The sequence below is a fragment of the Maylandia zebra genome, linkage group LG5 (assembly GCF_041146795.1).
Source record: "Maylandia zebra isolate NMK-2024a linkage group LG5, Mzebra_GT3a, whole genome shotgun sequence".
Classification (NCBI taxonomy): domain Eukaryota; kingdom Metazoa; phylum Chordata; class Actinopteri; order Cichliformes; family Cichlidae; genus Maylandia; species Maylandia zebra.
This window is the reverse complement of record NC_135171.1, coordinates 16,948,608-16,972,469: the sequence shown is the minus strand read 5'-3', so window position 1 is coordinate 16,972,469 and position 23,862 is coordinate 16,948,608. Positions and strand designations below refer to the sequence as shown.

Sequence of the window (23,862 nt, the reverse complement as noted above, 5' to 3'; positions counted from 1 at the left end):
GATACCGCCCTTTTACTTGCCAAGATCATCTCAAATAGATTTAGCCAACTTTTACATTTTCAGTGGTTAATTTTATTTGTATTTATTTATTTTTCATATAAAATTTGTTTTCCATTTTCACACATGCATCATATTCCTGGACAAGACTTCTCTGGTACACTGAAAAGGTTGAAAACAGGCAAATTTGTCAGAATCCTTCTTTTTTGGAGCTTTAGAGGCTACACCGTGATAGCAGGAAAACAAACTAACCCATAACCAGAATGAGTTTGATTCACATTCTGGACAAAAACTCCAAACTCCAAAAAGAAGTTAAGTTGTTTGGGCTTAAGGGTAGTAATAAAAAAAGAAAAAAGAAAAAACTGTTTTATTTTTAACAAGGTTTCATCAGCTGTGTAACACTTTGTACACTTACGCTTGACTGCAGTCAGCTTTTATATCTCATGATTCTTTTCTCATTGTAATATTCATTACAGTGTTATATAGATTACATGTATTGTATTCTTACTCCTCAATCATTTTCATCTCTCTTCTGGTTAGAATACAAATGCCAACCCACGCCCTACAGCCCAGGACCTGGCTGGTTTTTGGGACCTCCTTCAGCTATCCATTGAAGACATCAGCCTCAAATTTGATGAGCTGTACCATCTCAAGTCCAATGACTGGCAGCCCGTGACATCTGCAGCTGCCCAGTCAAATTCTGAGCGGAAGGTACTTCCCACCCCTGCTGCCCAGTGCCCTGGCTGGGGTAGGAAAGCCGCCGAAACCGGCCTCTCTCCTCCCACCACCACTACCATTGCTCCCACTCTTCTTTTACCCCGCATCCCCTTCGTGGGATGAACTCTTACAAGGCCTCCCTGTCCAAAGGGGCCAGAGTGATCCCTGTAGGCATGCATGGAAAAATTAAAACATCTCAAAGAGGGCTGACGCTTGTGTGTTTTTATGTATGAAGCCCTACTTTGAGCATGCATGTGTCATTTTTCTGATCTGTGTGTTGCAGCGAAGCATGGCTGAGATGTGCTGGTTCATGTGAAAGAATTCTGGCTTTTGTTATTTAAAAGTCTGTGTGCTTGTGTGTCCTTTGTTGATTGTTAATAAGTAACTGTGTGTATATGTGTCTCTGTGCCTGCATCTTTATGTCAGTGGCTGTTTTACCTGTCTCTGAGGTGCTTTTGCTTCTGTTGCTTGTCAGTATACGTGCATCGGGTGTGTCTTGTGAGCCTTATAATTTAAACTTAATGTAAACTCCCCATCAGTTCATGTTACCATTTCATGTCTTTGAAAATTTATATTCAAATGACTGTTTAGTCTTTTTTTTCTCAGTGTCTGTTTTTCAGGTGTCTGTACTGTCAGTGTCTCTGTTTATCATGTAAAATCACTGTTATTTCAATCTTAATTGAAGAGAATTAGCCCTGTTGTACTGTCTTGTCAAAGTCCTGTCTGCAGATCTTGTCTAAACTGATGAAAGACCTTGATGTTTCTTGATTATATTTTCTCACTGGATGATATCTGTCTTTTTCCCCCCTTATCTCCTCTTTTCACACATTACTCTTCCCTCTCTGTCACTTTCTGTCACTCCCAACACGACAGGACGAGGAGAAGGCGGCGTCAAAGAAGCCTGGTAAGGTACGACCACCGCTGGGCCGCGAGAAGAGTGCCGACTCTTCATCCAACTCTTCCTTGAGCTCGGCAGAGAAACAGCGACAAGAGGCTCGCAAGCGTCTGCTGGCTGCTAAGAAGGCTGCCTCGTTTCGCCAGAACTCGGCCACAGAGAGCGCAGACAGCATCGAAATTTACGTCCCTGAGGCCCAGACTCGTCTCTGAAAGAAACTGTGAGAGAGGGCCGTTGGGTTGGAACAAAGGACAGTTAAGTGTCAGTTAAACACCTGGAGAAAGGAGAGGAAGCTTTTGCAATGTAAATGAGTCATCTCAGTGAAGATGGGTACGGGTGGAGGGAAAAGAGTGGGAAATTCCTGAGTTTGGAGGGTTTTGACACATTCATACAATAATAGGCTGGTCCTGGTGACTTCAAATGAGCAAACAAGTCATTGAATATTTCTCGGACCCAACGGACTTTGAAGCAGGAGACTCCTCATTTGAGTCTTGCCATTGAAAACCTCAGCTGATGAACTTTATCTTTTCTTGTTACGGTTCTTGATATCATCATAAAAAATTGTTAATGAAGGTATTGTTATAATGACAATTATATCCTAAAGAATCTATATGAAGACTGTTTTAAATGTTCCTGTATCTCGGCTATAAGATATTTTAAGCAGACAGAAGGCAAGCGTTTATGCTTTTCTGTCTTCCATCGTCCTGCTCTCTTCCCAGACCATTGGCCATCTTGTAGCTTTTGCACAACACCGCCTTGTGGCCATCACAGACACTGCACACATACCACAAACTCACCTGTGTGTCTTCCTCCTATTTATTTGTTTGTTTGTTAACTTTCTTCATCATTTGAGTTATATAAAAATCAGTTTAGATCAGGTTATTACGAATAGTTTTGGTGTGATGAAACTGAAAGTCAGGTTTAAAGGGGTATTTGTATAGGTAGCAGTTACCTCTTGCGTATGTCCTACAGAGTCGATTGTGTCAAAGATGTTTTTTAACAAACTTTAGGTTTAGTGTCTGAATAGATTTTGAATGAGAACGCATCCCAATAATCAGGCAAAGCTTGAGGACATTTTAGGATACGCACTACCGCTCGAAAGTTTGGGGTTTTTTAGAAATGTTTTTGTTTTCTTTGTTTTGTGAAGAGAAGCTCACTTGTTTTAAGCTAATGTAGCACTGACCAGCAGAAATGTTATAATTGGCAGCAATTAATTACAATTACCAACATTTCAGGCATACTTACCTTCACTCCTGTGTTCTAATGGCATGATCCCTAATACCAGTTTGTCATATTAAAAGAATAATTATTAGGAAACCTCTTTCAGTTATGTTAACATAGCTGACAAAACTTGTGCCATTAACAGAAGCCATTACATTACATGCCATTACATTTAATGTTGTTTCTTTCACTGTGGATTAGATGTTTAAAAAGACATTTTAGATAACTAAAATTAAAACAAACTGGGGGGAATTTAAGACTATAACTGAAACAATTTTGTGAACTTGGAACACTAATAAATATATAGAAATAAATATATAGAGGAGATATCCTTAATTACTATCTGTTAGTTATGTCAAGAAGAGGCTTTGATGTGTTTGAAACTCAGGATCTCTGGACACTGTGAACCAGCTGCTTTCAAAAAGTTATGTGATTTTTATTGTAATACCTGGACTGATTTTCCTAAATCTTGTCTTTTATTTATACAGTCCATATAATATTAATTTAAATGGACACTAAACCTAAACATTTTCAAAGAATAGAAATTACCGGTAAATTGAAATAAGAGAATCACCCCTGGGAAAATAACTGAAAAACAAACAGTCAAAATAAAAGGTAATTGGAAATGGCTGAAGCAGGTCCAGATATTGTCACTTAATAAAAACATTTATTGATTCATACAATGTTTTGTTTTGTTTTTGTTTTTTTACTACTCTGAGAAGTGCAAACCAGCTCTAAAGAGAACAGAAAGAATGAGATAAAACCCTGTAGATCATTGCGCTAGGAGATGTAAATCACTCATAAATCAGAGTTTCTAGTCTTCTATTGGCAGCTTTATGAAATGGTTCCCATAAGAGCCAAATCATGTTGGTTTGTGAAAAGAACAGTACACACTGTTTAACTTTTCAGGCATGTAATAGGTAGTTCCCTTTTTTTTAAGAGCGTTTTGAGACTACTCTAAAACCCATAAAGGCTGATCTATCAGGCTCTTAACTATCCAATATTTTTAATCAGCGATACAGTTTTCATAACATTATCAAATAGGTCAGGAGCGCACTGCTTGCATTACCAGTACCATGTTCGCTTCTCGTGTTAAGTTAGAGCAGTCTGCCTGAGAAGCACGAGTCAGCACTCTGCATCTAAAGACCCAGAGTGTCAGTTTTTTTCTCCCCAAGTGAAACATGCAGCTCTCAGCAAAATCAGTGAAAAAAAATAATCTATTTATAGTCATGTTGTCAGGCTAGCAGCACTATAACTGATATTTTTGGTATAATTTAAAGATGTGGAATATATCTGAGAAACGTTTTTCACAAATGTGGAAAAATGCAAGCTAAATAAAATGTCATTAATCCGATATAATATAGGAGATAATTACCAGAAACACAACGAGGGTTATAATTATTTTATTATCAATAAGTTACCAGAATCTTTGACAGGGAACATCTTTCCTGGTGCACTCTTTCTTTCTGTACTGTGTGTGAGCCACAACACTTTATCGAGATAGCTGTCATGCATAGATAGAAGTTAGGTAGCTATCTTGCACTTGCTGATGTAATCTGCCACTGGAGCACAGGATTGATCCCTTGATATAGATTCCAGTAATGATTGATTAATACATTTTGATCTGCAACATTTTTGTAAACCTTTACTTTATACGCAGCGTAAGGTTTATCCTGCAGCTGCCCTAAATTAACAGTATTGGCAATTACAAAAATCTTTTTTTAATGTTCGTCTAATGGTCAGTCCACCGGCATGCGCACGCTCTTTAATAAAAATGATGTGTTTAATTCTAAATATAATTATTGTTGGTAACCATGAATTATCAAAGTTGTTGTTTTGCAAAAGAGTTTTTTTTTTCTTTTTAATGAAGATCCCATTTACTGTTATTTGCTTGCATTCATGAATTAGTTTTTGTGTTTGAATGTTATAAGTCTGATTAATTTCAGACTTGTCTGAGAAGTCCAGTGTACCAGCTCAAGTTTGGGTATATTTTGATTGGTCATTTTTAGTTTTATACATGTTTTCACAGATGTGAAGTGGGAGTTTTGCAAAATTACCTCAAACTTTTGAGGGGTAATGTTTACCCGACAGAATGACACGGGGAACTATATACCGAATATTTATTCCTGTTGTTGGGACGAAATCTTTCACTCCTCCTGGTGTCTTTTGTCTTCTCTTTTCCACTACCTTAGCATTTTCTGTTTGTGCTGTAACTGCAGATACTTAAATATTTGACTTCTTTAAGTGCTTTCATCTAGGCTTCATGCAGCAGGCACAGTGAGCAGGTTTCGTGTTTCCAGAAGTGTTTTTTGATTTTATTTTGCTTCCCATCACTCAACAAAATAACGAAATCAAAGTTCATTGTTACATTATCTCCCCCCCCATCAGAGGAGCACCCAAAATACCTGCACTTATTTTTATTCAAAGAAGACTTTCTTATTAAAGCATTACATACATTAGTGATTGTGTTTTAATCATTTATTCAGTTGCTTTTTTTTCTTTCCACTGAAGACTGCGTAAGCCAAAGATGAATTCACTGTTTTAAATTCATCTTGTGTATTTAAATGTCAGCTTCAAGGAACTCAAATGTCGACTGTGAAAATAGATTAAGTACACTGTAGCCATAGCAACATATAGATTTAAAGATTTTGATAAGTCCATGTTTGACAGCAGAACTGGCCATCACTTGTGGATCAAACCTCTTCGTTTGGTTCATGAACTTAGGAGTTTGCATTTTGAAAAGCATCGTTTCTGAAGTCTGCAGCAACAGGGGCTGATTTTTCTTTTTCTTTTTTTTCACTCAAGAAAACATATGATGTCTCTGCCATGTGTTTACAGTGAAATTACATAGCTGGCATTGCATAATTTGCATGAAGGGGACACATCGCTTTGATTGCACATATCCCCTCACTTTAGATTTTTACACTGCGAGTAGCATACCGAACCAGCGAGTCACCCCTGACATGCCTTAGATCAACCACTGTCATTTGCCTGTCTTCCACTTTCAGTTGGTAAGCAAACAAACTCCAACTGTCCTCTCCTAATTACTTGCCACTGGCCTTAGCTGTTGCAGTGTCTGTTTCTCACCTGCTGTGAACCAGAAGTACATAATTTGAATTGGAAATACCAAGTAAGCACCACTTCTTACTCTTGATTGCTCACCATTCTTTCGCTGTTGTGTTTGCCTGCTGGGGATGTCTCTCAGCCAGAAAAATGGCACAAAGGTGTCAATAGTTGGCTCCGTGATGGCTGTCAGTATACCCCCTTCCGTTTGACTGGGGGTGAATAGGGCCGTTAACATCTGAGGCCTACAGTGTGACTCAAACTTGGTGGTTGGCTTGATTTAATTTCTGACTGTCTGGAAGAACTCGTCTGATGAAATCTTCTCCTAAAATAAGCATAGATGTCTCTTCTATATGTAAGCAGGGCGGCTTCTAGTGGATATATATGTATCAACGACAAGATGACAGTGTCTTCACTCTATGCACTCACTGCCATGTTTTACAATACCTAATAATTATGTAATATGTTACATAATTTCATGTATCATTTTCTTTTCTTCATATTTTTCCCCCACATATTGCTTGCTTGCACAAAACCGTAGGACTTGAATGCAGGTAAAACACAAATGTGGCATCTCCGGCGCACTAAGGGGAGGAGGCCAGGAACACAGAGAAAGTTGTTCTGTGATCTGTTTCAAACTGAGAGTCGAGACTTTTTCCAGCCTGCTGATGACTGTGTCTGTGTGTGTGTGTCTGTGTGTGTGCATGTATGGGAAACCAGGGGATGTAAGTGGGGTACTTAAAGAGACAAAAGAAAGCTCATCTCATACATTTAAACAAAGCTGTTCTTTAGCACACAAATAATCACTGGGGCACACCTAGCTGGATTTCCTGGGTAGGTTTATCAGTGACTCGCTCAGTGGCACTGTGGGGGGGGGGGATTGCTGCTCTAAACTATTGATTTTTATGGGTGATAATGAATGGGCTTTTATTTAGCATCACACTAAATGCATGATGAGTTTCATAACAGAGCATAGCTTTGATGAGCAGTCTATATTTTTTTTCTGTGAAAGGGTAAAAGTTTCATTTTGGGAATCCAAGTTTGATACATGTTTGCACATTTAAATGTGTTTCCATCAGACAGTGTGAATCTAGTGAAACTAACCCCACGCAGTACTCTGAAGAGAGGGGGAGGACAAAAAGCTCTTTCGTATCCCTTCATTGTTTCTCTGACTTTGGAATATAACTGGGAAAAGGGGGTGAAGGGCAGGGGCAATACTCTTTTAAACATGAGAGATATGATGTAGCAAAAAGTGTCTGTACAAATCCTAGAAGAAATACTTTATGAAGCAAGCACATACTTTAAATCTGTTCTTTAAACTACTCTTATAGGCTGTGTGTAATTCAAGGTCTGTGGGTTTAGTAAAACTGGTTGTGCTGTCTGAGACAAAGTTGTGAGTGAGTGGATGTGCTCATAAAGTGAGATTTACTTAGATTCTTGTCACTATACTCTGGTAATATTTAAAGTATATGCGCAATACTGAGTAAAAGGGTTGTTTGATATTAAGACAAAACTAATAATCTTGCATTTCTCCCCGTGCTTCTAAAAATGTCTTCTGTAAATAAGAACAAAGTCGGACTAAAATCCCCATCTTTTACAATGCTGTAGAGCTATTTATACTATTTCAAGGTTGTTCAAATGTATAATGCAGAGACCTAAAATTCAATAAATGCACACAGTACTTTCTCAAAAACGTCATCATGGCTGCCTTTATTTTAGTGTTTTGCTCTTTTAAAAAGGTGATTTCCTTTGCTTTTTTGTTTTAAATAAGTGTAAAAATCGTTTTTAACACCGAAAACATACTATGATCTATAGTCTTCATTTACAGTCATCTTACGTTGATTTGTTTGTGCTATCAATCTCACAGAAACCAAAACTCCCGCTTGTTTTCTGGAGGAGTTTGAGTCTTCCACAGATGTCGAGAAATCAAAACAGTCCCATTTTTGTCAAACGAGCCTCTCGGGCTTGAACAGAAACCGAGCAAAATGAATAAGAAATCACCAGTCAACTCTTAAGACGCTTATGTTTTTGTGTTACGTCTTACATATCTCAAACACAGATATAAGCTATCCCCTGGAGACGATAATAAAATGACCACAGTGATCTGAAGGGATTACACCGTTGTTATATATACATCCCGCTTGTGTCTATGTAACCACTGGGTTGCTAGTTGATCCCCTCCGGTTTTAACCGCGTCGAGATAATAAGAATGTTTCAATGACTGCGCTGTATTTTGAATGAAATGGTTCTCCCGTCACTCACTGTGACACCGAGCCAGTCTTCTGCCTGAAAACGCGCCGCGATTGGCGCATGTTCGCCTAGGAATAAACGCCGCGACGCGATTGGCCGACAGCTGTGAAAGGGGTGGGACGGACTGTCAAGATTAGCAAACCGCTGCAGGTAAAAGGAAGGAGCGACAGAAGACAGCCAACATTTATCTTTGCAAGAAAGCGAAGAGTGTGGTGGAAATGTGACTTTTGTTTTCTCCTCACCTCCGTGCGGCACAACTCTAGCGGCGACGGCTTTTAGTTTTTTTGGAGTCGGGACGAGAGCACCAACACCTTCGGCGCCTTGGAAGAAAGTGTCGCTGTGTCAACCATCGTTTGGCTCCCGGGCACGCTTTGTAACAACGAGCAACTTGGACAGCTGCGTGTTTTCCATACAGCTATCGACAAAGAATGAAAGCAGTCAAAAGAGGTGAGCTCTACTCGTCTTTTGCCGTGTCCGTTTCTCGCCAGCGGAGTGTCTGCCTACGAGCCCCTGCGTGGCTTTTCGCTGTTGACTCTGGCTGGTATGCGGGGGTTTTTGTTGCGAGCAAATGCAGCGTGTGTTTGTGTTGAAATTTGGAGGGACAGCTAGCCAGCTAGTTATCTCTGGAGGCAGGCATGGTGTCCATCTGGCGGAGCGACATGCGGGGAGGCTGTGCGTCCCTGCTCGCCTCCTTTTGTGCCTTCCACATGGCTAATTTACCCGTTTTCCCTCCAGGTTGGTCATATTTTATTTTATGCAAGTAGTGGGGGTTTTTGTTTTGTATTTTGAAATGCATCCTAATTTCTCTAACAAAGCGGTCTGTTGTGCATAGCTGGGCGATCATTTTTTTCTTTTTACGGTCTCAGCAGCCTGAGGCCGTGACCATGTATTAAACTTTTTTACTTTTTCAAGGCTTTCCAAGGCGACCCCGAGCTCCAGATGCCTACAAAGGTAGAGAGGACATTTTGTAAACACAAGTTGATCAGCGTGATGCTGATGTGACAAGCTGGCCTATCGGAATGAAACCTTACTAAGCCAGCCCTGCACTGAATTGTATTTGCTTGCTGTCAGTAAGATAGTTTGGAGAGTTTTTTTTGTTGTAGATCTTAAAGGGTCCGTGCCGTGAGCCAGTGGAGTTGTAGTATCACGTACGTCACGCCTCTTCGGGGCACTGCAGGGAATGCCTCAAATCTCTGTCAAGCGAGAAGTCCTGTTTTTTTGTCAGACCCAGTTTGACCACATTAAGGCTGTTTTTTGAAATATCTATCCTATTCATAGAGTCGGGCTGTCTGAAATGTTTTTATTAATAGTAATAGCTGTTTTATTTCCCTCCTGCCCTTTTTGTTGAATCGGCTCGAGGTGCTTTGCATTGTCAATAGATTCCTGGGCCACTAGCTACTGTGATGTTGATATGGCCACAATGTCTTTGTGAGGACAGGCGCTACCCCCGGGGGTCAGGTTTCACCCAGCCCCACAGAAGGACATTTACTGCATTCACTTGCCCACCCCTGGGATCAGGCATGCTCCATTTTGAGGGGAGATTCCCTCCAGTGCCAACCATAAGTCTTTTTTTGCAAGGCATGTGTAGTACAATATCACAAAGCTCTTGTAAATCTGTTTGTTACTATGTAATAGTTAAAAAAATAGCAGTAAACAAGTACTGTTACTTTTATGTCCTTGATCAAACAGTTACCTTCCTTTAATGTTTGTTTACCTGGTGTCTGAAGAACTGTGCCTAAACCACACCATGCATGAGCCAGAATAAGTGATGGGTAACATCAGAATCAGAATACTTTATAAGGACTACCTCCTACAAACCAAGTCAGCCAGGGGTGTAAAAGTCAAAGTGACTGACGTCTTGCCTATTTTCTCTCAGCTCTCACAGAGGATACTTGCCCGGAGCGTGAGGAGCACACCTCAGCGGACAGCGATGATGGCTCCCCGCTCGACCTGTCAGGAAGGGGACTCTCTGGGAAGCGCCGTCGCCGTGGTAACCTGCCCAAGGAGGCGGTGCAGATTCTCAAGAGCTGGCTGTACGAGCACCGCTTCAACGCCTACCCTTCAGAGCAGGAGAAACAAAGTCTGTCGAGCCAAACCAGCCTCACGGTGCTGCAGGTAAGGAGCAGGTTTTCATTTATTGATTTATTCTTTTCACTCGCGAGAGAAACTTGCATCAGAGGCACGACGCTACGTCTGTTAGTACAAACAAGTGTGACGCGTATTTGGCTGATGATGTCTGATGGATTGTGCATGTAAATCTAAAAGCACTTGCTGCTTTAACTGCTCTTTCTGATTGTGAACAAGTGAAAGCAAAACAATAGTTGAATGTTAGTGGAATGTATGCATTGTACTAAAGAGAATAGCATTTTTCCCAGCCTTCCTTTTTTTTACTTTGTTGCATCAGTGGTAGACGTTTCCTCTTTCCCTCCCAACACGTAGGCATGCACAGACAGGCTGCATTAGATAAGGCATTTGCAGATCAGTATGAGGCTGCAGCAGAGTTTCTTGTTATGTAGTCAGTTCACTGGAATGCCTTTGACTGGCTTCTCTGTGGCTCAGCATATTTGAGCTCAAACCTTCATTGCTGCCAGCTGTATGGGGGCACTCACGCCTTGTCTTGTCATGTGAGAGGCTGTACCACTAGAGGGAGTGGTGCTTGGGTACAGGTTTAGGTGAAGAAACGTTGCTGTTTGCGTCAGTTGTCTGACACTTCTTTTAGGCTGGTAAGCAGAAAATATTGGTTCTTCTCATACCTGAAATCTACAGTTTTTGTATTTATTTTCCCAGATCTGTAACTGGTTCATCAACGCACGTCGCCGCCTGCTCCCTGACCTGCTTCGCAAGGATGGCAAAGATCCCACCAAGTTCACCATCTCTCGCAAGGTTGTAGGTAGAAATGAGGGCCACTCCTCTCCCAACCCATTGCCGGAGCGCCCATCTGTCATTCATTCTGCCCCTGTTTTCGACCTCGGTGTTCTCGGAAGCACAGCAACAGCTATTCTGACAGGAGCAGGTTACCCTGGTAAGGAAGTGTCAGTCCAGGCACTGATGAAGCTGGATGCACAAAGTCTGCTGATGAAAGTGAAAGAACAGGGGCCTTATTTGGCAAGTCTTGCCAGCAGAAATACAGCAGCTAGCACCACCAATGGCCTCTTCAACACACCTCCACCAACTCCTCCAGATCAATGCGCTCCCCCGGACTTTAGTGCTTTGCGCCTCCTCGCAGATGTAGCTGCGCAGAAAGCTATAGAGCTGGAAAACGAAATGAAGCTGAAGAGCCAGAATAAACCCACAGAGACTGAACAAGCAGAGTCACAGAGCAGCACTTGTAACCGAGAGATAGGCCTCACACCTCCTCCAGAAGACAACCAACAAGTCTTGGATCCTTCCAGGGTGCAGCATCTAATGGAGACAGCTATGACCGTTCCAGCATCAGATGTGCCTTCGGGAAAGGATTCGGTGCCTGCGAGTACAGAAGCATCTCTTCCAGTCCCAGCTCCAGTCTTTTTCTCAGCTCCAGGGATATCACCTCTTCATATGAATAAAGTCATCGTTTGCCACACAGAGCAGGATCAGCCTCAACTTCTTACAGCCCATCTGCCAACCATGATGCCAGTACCTGCCTTAGTCTTAAAACAGCAAGATCCTCACAAACCAGTAGCTGCTCCAGCCTCACCAGCTTTAGCCTTCAGCTCAGTTGCAACTCCGTTGTCCACTACATGTCCTGCAAGTGTGCCGGGCTCAGTGCCATCCCCAGTCCTTCTGCCAGTCACAAATGTATCTTCCGTCTCTGCAAATCAGGAGTTATCCACAAATGTAGCTGTTGTTCCACCCACCAGAGGAATACCACTTCAGCTGCCATGTCCCAGGTCCCCCTCAACTCCAGTTGCAGTAGCATGCCCACTGCCATCTTCAGCTGTCATGTCTTCTGAAGCCCCAGTTACAAGCCCAGCATCAGCCTCTGCCCAGGTTTCAGCCGCTGCCTCAGTTTCGCCCCAGTCCGCATCCATCACACCTCCTCTTGGCCTCAGTTCCCAGCACACCGCCTCCCAGCAGCCCACGTCCCCGAGCAGTACCAGCACAAGTAGCAGTAGTTCACAGAGGAATTCAGCTTCTGTGCCCCGTGTTTGGAGCATGGTCACCAGGCAAAGCCGCTCCCTGGGGAAAACCCCCATTAGTGCCGTGTGGGGCCCACTGCACCCGGTGAGTGAAACTGTCAACTAGGAGCTCTTTTAAAAATATATATATAGTTGTGTAGACCAAACACTAATTTTAGTATGGACAACACTATATTGGAGAATGTATTATTATTATTATTTTTTTTTTTTTTATTCATCACCAGTACGTTTTGATATGATTTTTAAACCTGAGCCTGTAGAATGTGCAGCGGGGAATTAGTTAATCAGATGTGCAAACTGGGATGAAGTAAAGTAACCAACATAATGGTACTTATAAAATAGAAAAAGAGATGGGAAAGAGACTGTGTTTATTATGCTGTTTGACAACAGAAGGGGGTTTTCTTAAATCACTTTCATAATGAACATTCCTGTAGCGTAAATGCAAAAAAAATTTTTTATGTTTGTTTTGTTTTTTAACCTCTTACCATTTTTACCAGGATGTATTGATCGCCCACTTTTTGGTGTAATTGGCACCACCAGCAAAGTTGGCCTCTTTAGTAGCAGTACTGGATTTTATTGAATGTACAAAAGACACTGACTGCGAAACATCCACTCCCCTCTAGGATAAAAATGAGGGCATGGTTTTGTTTTAATATTCACATCACCATCTTCTTAGTTTAGTGCAATGTGTTTATTTTTTATTATTATTATTATTATTCATTTTTTTGGGATGAGAGAAACTGATTTTTACAGCAGCAAGCTCGGACCCTTTCATAATGTATTCCTGTTGTTTTAGTTAAAAGGGGAGTGACTTGTTGTGTCAACTTTCTGCGAAGTATATGCTTTTTTTTTTTTTTTTTTTTTTTTTTTTGCCCTTTTTTTTTTGCCCTTTTTTTTTTTTTTTTTTTTTCTACAGTTATATCTGTAGTTTTAATTAAAATCAGTATTATAGTGATTTAGCCAAAAACATGTTTTTCTTCTAGGCAATCATCTGTTAACATGAAGCCCTCACAACTCCACGACGCATTCAGTTTAGTGAGAGAAATGGTGCTTTTATGGTTTATAATATTTATGGTTTCTATGTTCCCATTTTATTCAGCAGATATTTCTCTGTGCACATAGGTTCTCTGCAAAGCAAATGTACCACACTCAGTAGCTGACTTTTTGTATATTTAATGTTCTAGTATTTCCTCATCTGTGATTTCCACTTTTATTTACAAATGGTTTCTATAGACTTTCTAATCATAAAGTTTTAGTTTCCATGAAACTGTAATAGGATGAACCACAATTTGTGGCTAAATGCCATCTCAACTTTTAACAGTAGCAGTGTTTGTGTGAAAGTTACATTTGTATGAGAATAATGCTGTAGCAAAAGTTAATCTACAATACTATCATGTTTACCAGTGTTACCGAGCTGTGTTTAGCTCAAACGGTTAGGTTTATTCTGCGTTTTTGTTTAAATAAATGTGTGGGTTGTAAATGTTGTCATACTGCCAAGCATCGACCATCACAATCATTCCTAGAAAAAAAAAAAAAAAAAAAATTTATTTTTTTTTTCTTTCCTGTCTTGCTCTTGTCAGATATGAACATGGGAAAATGGTCATACATTTTTATTTTACTGTTGTTGTTTTGTTTTTGTTTTTTTCCTCACTGCCACTTGTATTTCAGGATTTAGATTTTTCTTTTTAAGGCTTTATTTTGTTCAGGTATTCTGTCTGATGTGCATTTATACCTCAATTTACAAAAGTCATGTCAGACTTGGGTCATGTCAAGGATATTAAGTATTAAACGCAATCTTTCTTTCTTTTCTTTTTTTTTTTTTTCTTTCTTTTTTTCCATTGATGCTAAATCATGTCACTGTGAGTACACCTTAATGGTTGTAATACTGGATGGATGACTAAGGCGTTTTTGTTTAATGGCAGTGCTTTATATTAAGTTTCCTATGATGTGCTTTTTCTTCTTTTCTTTTTTTTTTCTTTTTTTTTTGATGTTTTGACTTAAGCTTTATAACTGTGTGGCCTCTGTAGAGCTACATGCATTCAAAACGTGATCATTCAATTTCATGTGACTCGCAACTGACTGCTGGTAGTATGGCTGACTGTTGTGCCTTAAACCTACAACTGATTAAGATGTCTCATTTTATATTAAAGACTTAAACAGTCTGTGCAATATATGCCTTAAATTTAAAATGTCTTGTCTTTTTTTTTTTCTTTTCTTTTTTTTGTATGAGCCTTTCAAGGAAATAAAATTTCAAAACTGTTTATAAATGTTTCATTTGTCTTTGTTTTGCTTCTGAAAGCAAATTGATCACTTGTGAGTTCCTTCTGTGCAGTAGTGGGGTTGACCTTGATTTCTTCAAACATCTTGGCTAAAATTCAGAAATTTAAAAACCTTTGAAGCTGCTTTTAAAGGTTTAAATATCGAAGTTTCTAACTTGCAATCTGTCTATCATTGTGAGATGTTTCGTTTAAAAAAACAAACAAAAAAAACAGGAAGCATTCTTTTTTTACTTTTAGCAAATTACAAAATTTAAATGACAAAATATCTATTTGAAACAGCTTTCAAATAGCATGTTTATTTTAGCCCATCTACTACTGTGTGTGTGTGTGTGTGTGTGTGTGCGTGCGCACATGTACTCCCAGATATGTTTTTAATCTAAACGAGTAAAAATATGATTCTGTAGGGTTTATGGTGGCACTTGTCTTTATATACAGAGGCAAGAAGTTTTATTACAATTGGACCAATTTAATGGGACAAATTGATTTGCTGTTGAGGAAAATCTTTATTTTACTGTCCAGATGTTATAATAGCAACCCGACACCTAGATTTCTTCTGGTCTATGATATGAGATTTAAAAATTTAAGCAACTAGAAAGGGGTGGGGTGGGTGGGGGGGTTGCAACATACAACAGCTCATGCATATTTGTTTCTGTTCATATGCAAGTCATGTAAACATAGCTGGGATGTCATATTTCTCAAAATGAATCCAATGTTTCTTTCTGTCCTACCTCAAAGGCTCAGCCTAACAAGCAGAGAAAAAAAGTGTTACATTTTAATCAAATTTATTAAAAACTGGTCCATTCTCTTTAAACCCCTGATAAAGACACAAAACAACCAAAAACCATTCATGTCAGTAAATGTGTTAGTGAATATGTACTTATTTAGTTAACGCTGCAACATGAAGTAGCTGTAAGTAAATATTTATTGGTTGCATTCCAGCTCAATTTAAGTATCTGGCAGTTATGTAAAGCACAATACTGTACTGCAGCTTTGTAGGAAAAAAAGCACTGTCATGAAATGCTAGAAATGTTTGAATGCAGGCATGGTGCAATATTTTAAAAATACGCCGAACACACTCTCCACTCACTTTATTTGCCTGAGAAATTTCGAAACTGAATTCCTTCAACAACACAGACATACCCGATCCTTTAACAAATACACACAACCAGCTGACGGGAGGATGATCTCACTTTTGACTGCCATTCCTAGTGACCATTTCAACTACAGGAAATATTTGCACCACATTTGATTGTCTAAACCGAATAAAAATGATGAAAGGTCAGGTTTTTTTTTTCTTTAATCTGTTTTCATCATACAAGGATATATATTAGACAGAAAAGGAGACAAGTTGCGCAGGTGTGGTAGCTAACTGGCAGGAAGAGGTAAACATGGCTGGTATTGTATGAAGTACGTCAAATGGCCTCTGCACAAATACACAGATCTGCTTAATGCATCTCCAAAATCCAATCATGTTGTCTACAAAGGCCAGAAAAACTGCAGTCAATATGGATGAAGACAGGTGCAACATCTGGAATGATGTTTAAATGTAAAAAACAAAAAAGTGGATCTCAAATTACTTCAGACATGCCACCCTTGTTAAACATGTAGGTATTTAAATGTACAATAATTTATTTCTGCCATTTTATAAAAGATATACTTCAGTCCTACATGAATTCCTTTCAAATCTGCAAGATTGACAAAGACAGGAGCTACAGATGGATTTGTAGTGCAGCATGTGTGCAGGGGGGAGGCCAGAGGCAGTCATTTTCTCCCTCTACTCGTCATCCTTGTCTTTGGCGCCATGTTTGAGGATGCGGGTGAACTCTGCATAGTTGAAGTTGCCCTTCTTGTCGATGGGAGCCTCCCGAAATAGCTCGTCCACTTCTTCATCTGTGAAGCGGTCACCCATGGTGGTCAGCAGCTCTCTCAAATGGTCCTCGTGGATCACACCTTGGACGTGGAGAATTGAGAGGGGAGTTAATGATCCGAGCCCTGGCAGAGTGAAACGGGATTTGTGCGTGTGTGTACAAGATGCGTATTGACCCACCAGATCCCTCCTCATCAAAGCAGGCAAAGGCATTGCGGATGACATCCTCGGGGTCTGTTCCATTGAGCCTCTCTCCAAACATGGTAAGGAACATGGTGAAGTTAATGGGCCCTGGTGCTTCGCTCATCATCCCCTCCAGATATTCATCAGAAGGGTTCTTACCTGAGGAAGAATATCGTCACATGCATCCATCGCTCATCTAGGAATTAACATCTTGTTGTCTGATAATAAGAAATAATCGGCCCAAACCAGCAAGTGTGGATGAACATTTAAGTGTCACTTATAGTTAGTTTACCTGGAATCACAGGCCTTTGCTATTCTTGTTGTGGTCCTTACATACTCAACCCAAGATCCATTTTAATTGCACATTTTCCTGCTTTTGGTAATCCTGTTTTAATAAATATTTCAAGTATTCTTTCGTACTCTTATGTACAATTTGAAGTGGTAATGACTTCCACCTCAACACCCCTCTAAAAATCAACGTTTTCTGTATATTATTTGATTCAACTTTCAGCCATGTGAATCTCCTTTCTGTTGCAAATCCTATTTAACAAGTATATTGACTAAAATCGCAAAAGTGTCTTTAATATAGTCAGTGTTGGTCAAGTTACTTGAAAAAAGTAATCAGTAACTAATTACTGATTACTTCCCCAAACAAGTAATCCCGTTACTTTACTGATTACTTATTTTCAAAAGTAATTAATTACTTAGTTACTTTTTAAAAACACAATTTACAACCTGAATAGGTGATAAAGCGATAGATCTTTCAGCCCAATTCTACTTTTTCTACATAATCCATCATATAAAATGTAATCAAATGGAAAAGTCTCTTTTTAAAATTTAACGGGAGGTCGAGACCTACTACAGCCGGGAGGAACACCGCTTTCCCGGCACATCGTGCCTCAACCTCCCGGTCGGCTTCGAGCCGCCATCCGAAGAATGCGGCTAAAAGTTTTGCGAGATCTCGCAAAAGTCCGTCTTAATTTTTTTTCTCCCATGTCCCCTGCGGGGCTCCGTATTTAACTTCATGCATCAAGAAAACATTTAATTATATGCAACATTCTCTTACTTGAATAAATTAGTTTAACATTTAAATCTATTTTCTGCACATTCCGGCACATAAAATAAAATATTTTTTGTGTTTACACTCAGTCTTTCAAATAGATGCAAGTAAAACACAGCAGTAAATAAATAAAATCAAAGACTAGCGGTCCTTTTGCTCTATTTTCACCTGTAAAGCAGGAGTGCGGTAGGCGGAGGTTTACCCTGGTGCAGGTGTGCCGCAGCGGTCAGTGGAAGAATCCGCGAGTTTCTCTGTGAGTTTCCCATTACGTCATAGCGCACTCGGTGCTTGCTTGGAAGTTTAGGGGTTTTTTTCGCTGTAAAAAGAAGTTTTCTTCCCACGCACGATGGACACTAATGTTTTTGTCACTTTTTATGGAATCAAACTCAAAGTAAGGTCAGTACTTCCACGCTTTAAACGCTGCACGCTCATACTCTCTCCCGCACTTGATATTTGATCCATTGTTGATCTGCACACAGCTGTTGCCACTAACGTAGCACTCGCTTACGTCACTGTCATGAGACATTCTGGCAAAAAGATTCACGGTTTTAGTAACGCAGTAACGCAGCGTTCCTACGGGAAAGTAACGGTAATCTAATTACCGTTTTTGCAATAGTAATCCCTTACTATACTCGTTACTTGAAAAAAGTAATCGGATTACAGTAACGCGTTACTGCCCATCTCTGAATATAGTACAGTTGGCAACCTTGTCATACTTGCACTTCTTATTAAACTTAACAGAGTATGGACTGATCCCAGATTACCATGCATCTCATTTGCACTGGTTCTGTACTGCAGTGCAAAGTGTGCAGCTACTATTTGATTTCTTTTGACGAAGCACTGGACTCGATCACACTGCAGTAACCAAAACTGTGTCAGAACTAATGCATTTAGAACCAGTTTTAAGTATTTGATCTCTGTTACAGTTACTATGTTACACTTCATTTTGGGATTATTTAACATATTTATTTTTTAATTAAAAAGGCACATTTGACTAGCTAAAGCCTCAGTCTTATATCTTAATATATATGTATTAAAAGGGCTGTTCCAGTACTTTGGCGCTGAACTTCCACACACTTGGAAAACATTTTTCTGATTCCCTAATTTTTCACTCTCTTTCTGATCTCCCTGCCTAAACTTGGAAAACAGAAATAACCCTGACAACATCATCACCATCATCACCATCATCTCTGGCAATCACCAGAACTGCAGTTTTGCTAATCCTCCAGTTTTATAATGTGGAAAAAACAATGCCCTCAATTCCTAAGGGAAGTTCCTCTTACAAGTAAAATGTGACCTGTTTAGTAGTATATATTTTGTCACGTCTATAAATGTAACACTGTTTACCCAGAGAGGCCAACATGTCATGCAGATCTTCCTTGTCGATGAAACCATCTCTGTTCTGGTCGATCATGTTGAACGCCTCTTTAAACTCCTGAATCTGAGACTGATCAAACATAGCAAAGACATTGGAGGTGGCTCTCTGCGGGCGCTTCTTGGTGGTCTTTCCCTTGGCACGTTTGCTCGACATGGTGGCGTCTGGATCTGGACCTGTGCACATATTCGTAAATTAGATAAAAGCGTTGTAACCCCCAAAGACATTATACAAAGAGAGAGCAGTCTTTTTTTTTTTCTTTTACAGCGAATGAATTGTGAATTAATGACACGCGGTAGTAACATCACCTTAGTTACCCAGCTCAAGATGTCGTACTTCTTTGGGACTCGACCACATTTATCTACTCTTTTCCTGCACAAACCTGCCTGTCCCTCTATTCTCCGCATCCTATTGCACGTTGGCTCCAACACAATCAAACAATTGAACACACTCACATGCGCAGACAAATGGAAAATCCCTGCAGACCCTGACACGAGTGGCAGGTTTAATTCTGGAAGGAGATTGAGTTAGCTGCTGCTTGTACTGTGAAGACATGTCATTTTCACACTCATCTCAGCACCTGACATTTAGCGAGACTGCGATTCCCTCTCTAGGGGAAGTGAGAGAAAGAAATTTACCAGCATGGGGGCAAGCTGAAAAAAAAGAAAGGAAAAGAAATGACAAACCAACCCCCACACACACCACCTAATGTACATAATGCCAATTCTCTTATGGTTTAATGATGATGTGGATAATGGTGTCAAACTCCACATAATGTGCCTATAATTTACATAATTTTTATATCCATCAAACCTTTTGGTGACTTGTGCCTTATAGATCAGACCATTGCCACCCTGGAAGAGACTGCTCCCATAAGATTAGACACGTTTCATCACAGGATGTGAAATACAAGAGTGAGTCAGTGACAGCTCATTGCTACTTGTGCAGCCTGAGAAAACAGACAGAATGTAGCATCGCGTCTTTTCTTCATCAGCGTCATGTGATTCTATTAGAGTGATTAGAACAATAGCAAGGGAGCATTTGTTTATTTTCAACTCTTCTGTTCTAGACATCATACTAGAACTTCCCAAACACTGACTAATACATCTTGTGTCAAGAAATGCTACCTAACAATGATTACGAAAATAGAAAAGCAGTACAGTAACGGTCAATCAGCAACGCACAGACACACTGTTTGTTCTTTCAGCATGTGCTGGTTCTCTATATCGGCTCTCAGTCATCAAAAATAAATAAATAAATAAATAAATAAAAAAATACAGTAGGCTGTGCATATTTCCACAGCAGACAGCAAGTTTTGTTTAACTGCTCAGATAATATGAAAAGCTTTTTTTAGTTTCTCCTCACATGAATCTGTCGATAAGTTGGCCAAACTGCTTTAGCATTGGTTTAAATGTGTGTACTTAACAACTCTGTGCAGAAAAGGTGAACACAATTCAGTGTTTGTTTGGTTTTTTGTTTTTGAGACAAAATGAACTATAATCCCTTTATTTAATTGCATGCTTTAATGGCTACGTGCATTCTTCACTGCTCCATTTTCACAAAAGGTAATGCCTCTGTAACAGTGTCATCGTATTTAAAGGGCTGGGCTAGTCTTAAATTTCTGCGTCTCCTGTGCATTTTGCCAGCATGATTCATAAAAGGCTTCACCGAAAAGCATGTGAAGACAGGTTTGCCTATCTAACTGGTCCTTTATCTTTTTAAAACTAAATATAAAAAGGTTCTTCTTGTGTTGATTTCTATACAGATGAATGCACTGTGATAGAATTTGAATTTTTATTGCCAATGCAAATCAGGATGTCCGACCTAGGCTCTGCCCCAAGTTTCCAAATGGCTAACATTTACATAAAGACATAAAAATCCAGATATGGATCTGCATGCTTGGGTTCCCGCTAAAAATGGTACAGGAAGGGTGTTTATACAACTGTGTGCCAAGTGAAGCAGAGACACACACACTCTCATTCCCTCTTTCATCACAGACACATGTTGGATTAATCCTTCCTTTCATTTGGCTACTGTTTGGCTGGTTCAGTCCCATTGTGTGCCAGAAAAATGAAGCAATCTGGAAGGTGTGCAATTGGCCCAAAGCCTTCCCATTCTCCATCTCTCAGTCGTTGAGGAAGCTGGAAACAAAACAGTGTATAGCTCTACTTGATGGTTTCAGGAACAGAGGAATTCCTCCGCCTGATTACAGCGTCTCCCTCCTGCCTAGATGGTAAAGTCCTCACACAACACAAAACGCTTGGATTATGCAGACACTTTGCTTAAGTCTCAAATGAAGTGGCTCAAGCGTAAACAGTCCAATGTGAGGTATGTAGTGGAAATTAGTTATCTGTATTGTGGAGTCTTGTTTGGCCTCACTGATAGAATTCTTGCAGTGTAATGAGAGAGGCTCACTGGTATGTATCTCTACATCGATATCGCTTTGAAATGAGATCCATGTAAACTTCTGACAGACTCTGTGAGAGTGAGATTACGTCATAGCTCACATTTTTAAGCTGCAATAAGACAGAACCTGGTTTCAAGTCCCTCTGTATCTGGTGCTGTAGCAACAGCTAAAAACTCCCGCATTCTCCACAGAGTGAATCAACAATGATTCATAAAGAAGCTGAAAAAACAAGTATTTTTGACAGCAACGTAAGCGTTTGGCTGACGTGCCTCAGCTCAGCTTGTGTTAACAATTGTATTTGTTCTCCGGCTGCCTCGGCTCCTCCATGGACCCTTTTATCCACCGAGGAGTGACAAAGCTTCTCTGTCCCTCTGGCCAACGAGGACAGACACCCACGCTCACACTCTGCTATCATCAAACATTCAGGCTGTCATCCCACAGCCTTACATCAGGTCGTGCAGGTCAATATTACTGAAGCGCAGACCAAGAGGCCAACGGTCAGGAATTCCAAAAGCAAACAGAGTGAAGAGAAATCTCATCGCCTATAAAAAGACATCATCAGAGGAGTGTGTGTGTGTGTGTGTGTGTGTAAGACAGTGTGAATGACACGGCTCTAAACGGGTCAGCTGCATTCAGAAATTCCCCTGTTTAATGTGCCTTGGTGATGACATGGAAGTAAGCACACATCCATACAGTTTATGCACAAATTCAGACTCTGAGATAAATAACATCTTCAAGTTTCTCCCTGTCTTTATCAAGGGATGAAAATTTCCTACTGCTCCTTCCTTGTTTCCCATTTCAGCAGCTCCCTGTAACTGTATCCTCACTTTCACCCTCGCCACTGACAGATGAGCATTGTACCCAAAAATCTACACATCAAATTCACTTGTGGCCCACCAAACAACAGCTCTAAAGCTATGTATTGTCTATTTGTTCAATCCAGGCTTAAAAACAGCTTTTATTCTCACCTTTCCTTCAAGTAGAAATGTTTGGGAGTACTTCAAACTCCTTTTGTCTGGCCCCGAAACAGCAGTGGGAAGAGAAGCAGGCACTGAAAAGTTTGCTCAAAGAGTCAGACTCCCAGTGGGTCCCTCCCCTTTCTATCCGAGCCAATGGAGAGACTGGCCTGTCCTGCACAAAGACATCCCAGGCCAGGCCATTTCTCCATACAAGGCAAAAGAATGCACAGGCTACAGCTTGCTACTGCCACAGACGCTGCTCGGGATGTTTGGGGGAAAAGGGAGAAATGACAGGAACTACGATAAGGCTGCCTTATTTAGAGAAAAGGGCCTAAACATTTAGAGGCTCTGCATGGTGGAGCGGTGGAAGCACAAGGAAAGAGAGTTGTGAGCAGTTGCAGAGCCGTTTGGGAAAGGAGTGTTTCTTTCGCAAGACCGTGGGTTTCCTTAAATAGGCAGTGTGGCTGGTCACCACAGAGGCCTGACTGCAAAAGAAACACCTTGAATGATGTCATTAAGGCAACGTCTGTTTTGTGGTCGCCTACCCATCCTGTCCATGAACAATGCTTGCTATGAAGACTAGTCTGACAACCCCTTTTCCTCACTTTTTGTCAGTTTCTATCAGGTTGTTGTCAGAGAAATATATTTTGTCTGTGTGTAACATCTTATTGTTTCTTGTTTGGTGTTGCATAATGCATTATATTTTTATGCTTTTTCGATTAATGTGGGTTTAACATTTCAAAGTTTTAAAGGATTGTTTGTCCTTTCAGTGTTGTTGCAGTGAAAATGAAGTTCTGTGATACAATCAGATTGGCTAATATAAAAGTAACAGCAGACAAAATATTAAGCACAACCAAACTTAAAATGAAGTAGAATAGCTCCATAAATTACAAAACAACTCAAACAAAATAGTTCAATAATCTATAAATTACACAAAATTAAAGGGCTCAGAAAACCAAAGTAAATTAAAGTAATAATCAAAATATAATACAATAGAATGCTATTTAAAAAGTGGAATATAATACAAAAAGGGGCTTAGTAGGGTAGTGCTACCAAGTGTTACTAAAATAACAATATTCTGCATTTACATGTATTATCTACTTTGGGGAATTTATCAACATAACATAATCTACTTTCATTTGTTTTTGTAATCTTTTAAGTTTTAATCTGTGTATATAAGGTATTAACTTCTGTATTTAGGATAAAAATTACAGACTGATCATTGTAAAGCTTGAAGATATGAATGATTTCAGGCAAAGTGAGGCAGGTTAATGAATCTCAGTGCAGGTCCATCGATGTCCTCTGCTGGACCAGTCTAGTCATGATCTCTGAAATGTTAAAAAGCCACGTATGAATTGTGTTGATTCACATTGTACATTTATGAAGATGTCAATAACAAACATTAAAGTTAATTCATTAATTGTAGTTTATCTTAAAATATAACTTTTGAAACAGTCATCTGTCCTTTTTC

The 23,862-nt window shown here is 39.9% G+C and overlaps 3 protein-coding genes across 9 annotated transcripts in view; 2 read left to right on the top strand and 1 right to left on the bottom strand.

Annotated features, from left to right (window-relative positions):
• Positions 1 to 3,513, top strand: part of dlgap4b (discs, large (Drosophila) homolog-associated protein 4b) — a 136,466-nt gene extending 132,953 nt beyond the window's left edge. For 6 of the 7 annotated variants that reach the window (XM_076883875.1, XM_004545162.4, XM_012917545.4 and 3 more), the window contains 2 exons: positions 538 to 708; positions 1,588 to 3,513. In XM_076883875.1, coding sequence (XP_076739990.1) covers positions 538 to 708; positions 1,588 to 1,821 — 405 coding nt within the window. In that variant the 3' untranslated portion in view covers positions 1,822 to 3,513. Of the gene's footprint in view, positions 1 to 537; positions 746 to 1,587 lie in introns of all 7 variants that reach the window. The other variant, XM_012917546.5, reaches the window with a different exon arrangement.
• A 4,817-nt stretch (positions 3,514 to 8,330) lies between these two features.
• tgif2 (TGFB-induced factor homeobox 2) lies at positions 8,331 to 13,119 on the top strand. Its single transcript, XM_004545168.4, has 4 exons — positions 8,331 to 8,590; positions 10,020 to 10,258; positions 10,931 to 12,346; positions 12,759 to 13,119. Exons 1-4 carry the CDS (start codon positions 8,572 to 8,574, stop codon positions 12,786 to 12,788), a joined length of 1,704 nt encoding a protein of 567 aa, XP_004545225.1. The 5' UTR covers positions 8,331 to 8,571; the 3' UTR covers positions 12,789 to 13,119.
• A 2,494-nt stretch (positions 13,120 to 15,613) lies between these two features.
• Positions 15,614 to 22,554, bottom strand: myl9b (myosin, light chain 9b, regulatory). Its single transcript, XM_004545170.6, has 4 exons — positions 22,401 to 22,554; positions 18,998 to 19,201; positions 16,588 to 16,749; positions 15,614 to 16,490 (listed from the first exon to the last, which is right to left on the bottom strand). Exons 2-4 carry the CDS (start codon positions 19,179 to 19,181, stop codon positions 16,315 to 16,317), a joined length of 522 nt encoding a protein of 173 aa, XP_004545227.1. The 5' UTR covers positions 19,182 to 19,201; positions 22,401 to 22,554; the 3' UTR covers positions 15,614 to 16,314.
• Positions 22,555 to 23,862: the final 1,308 nt, after the last annotated feature.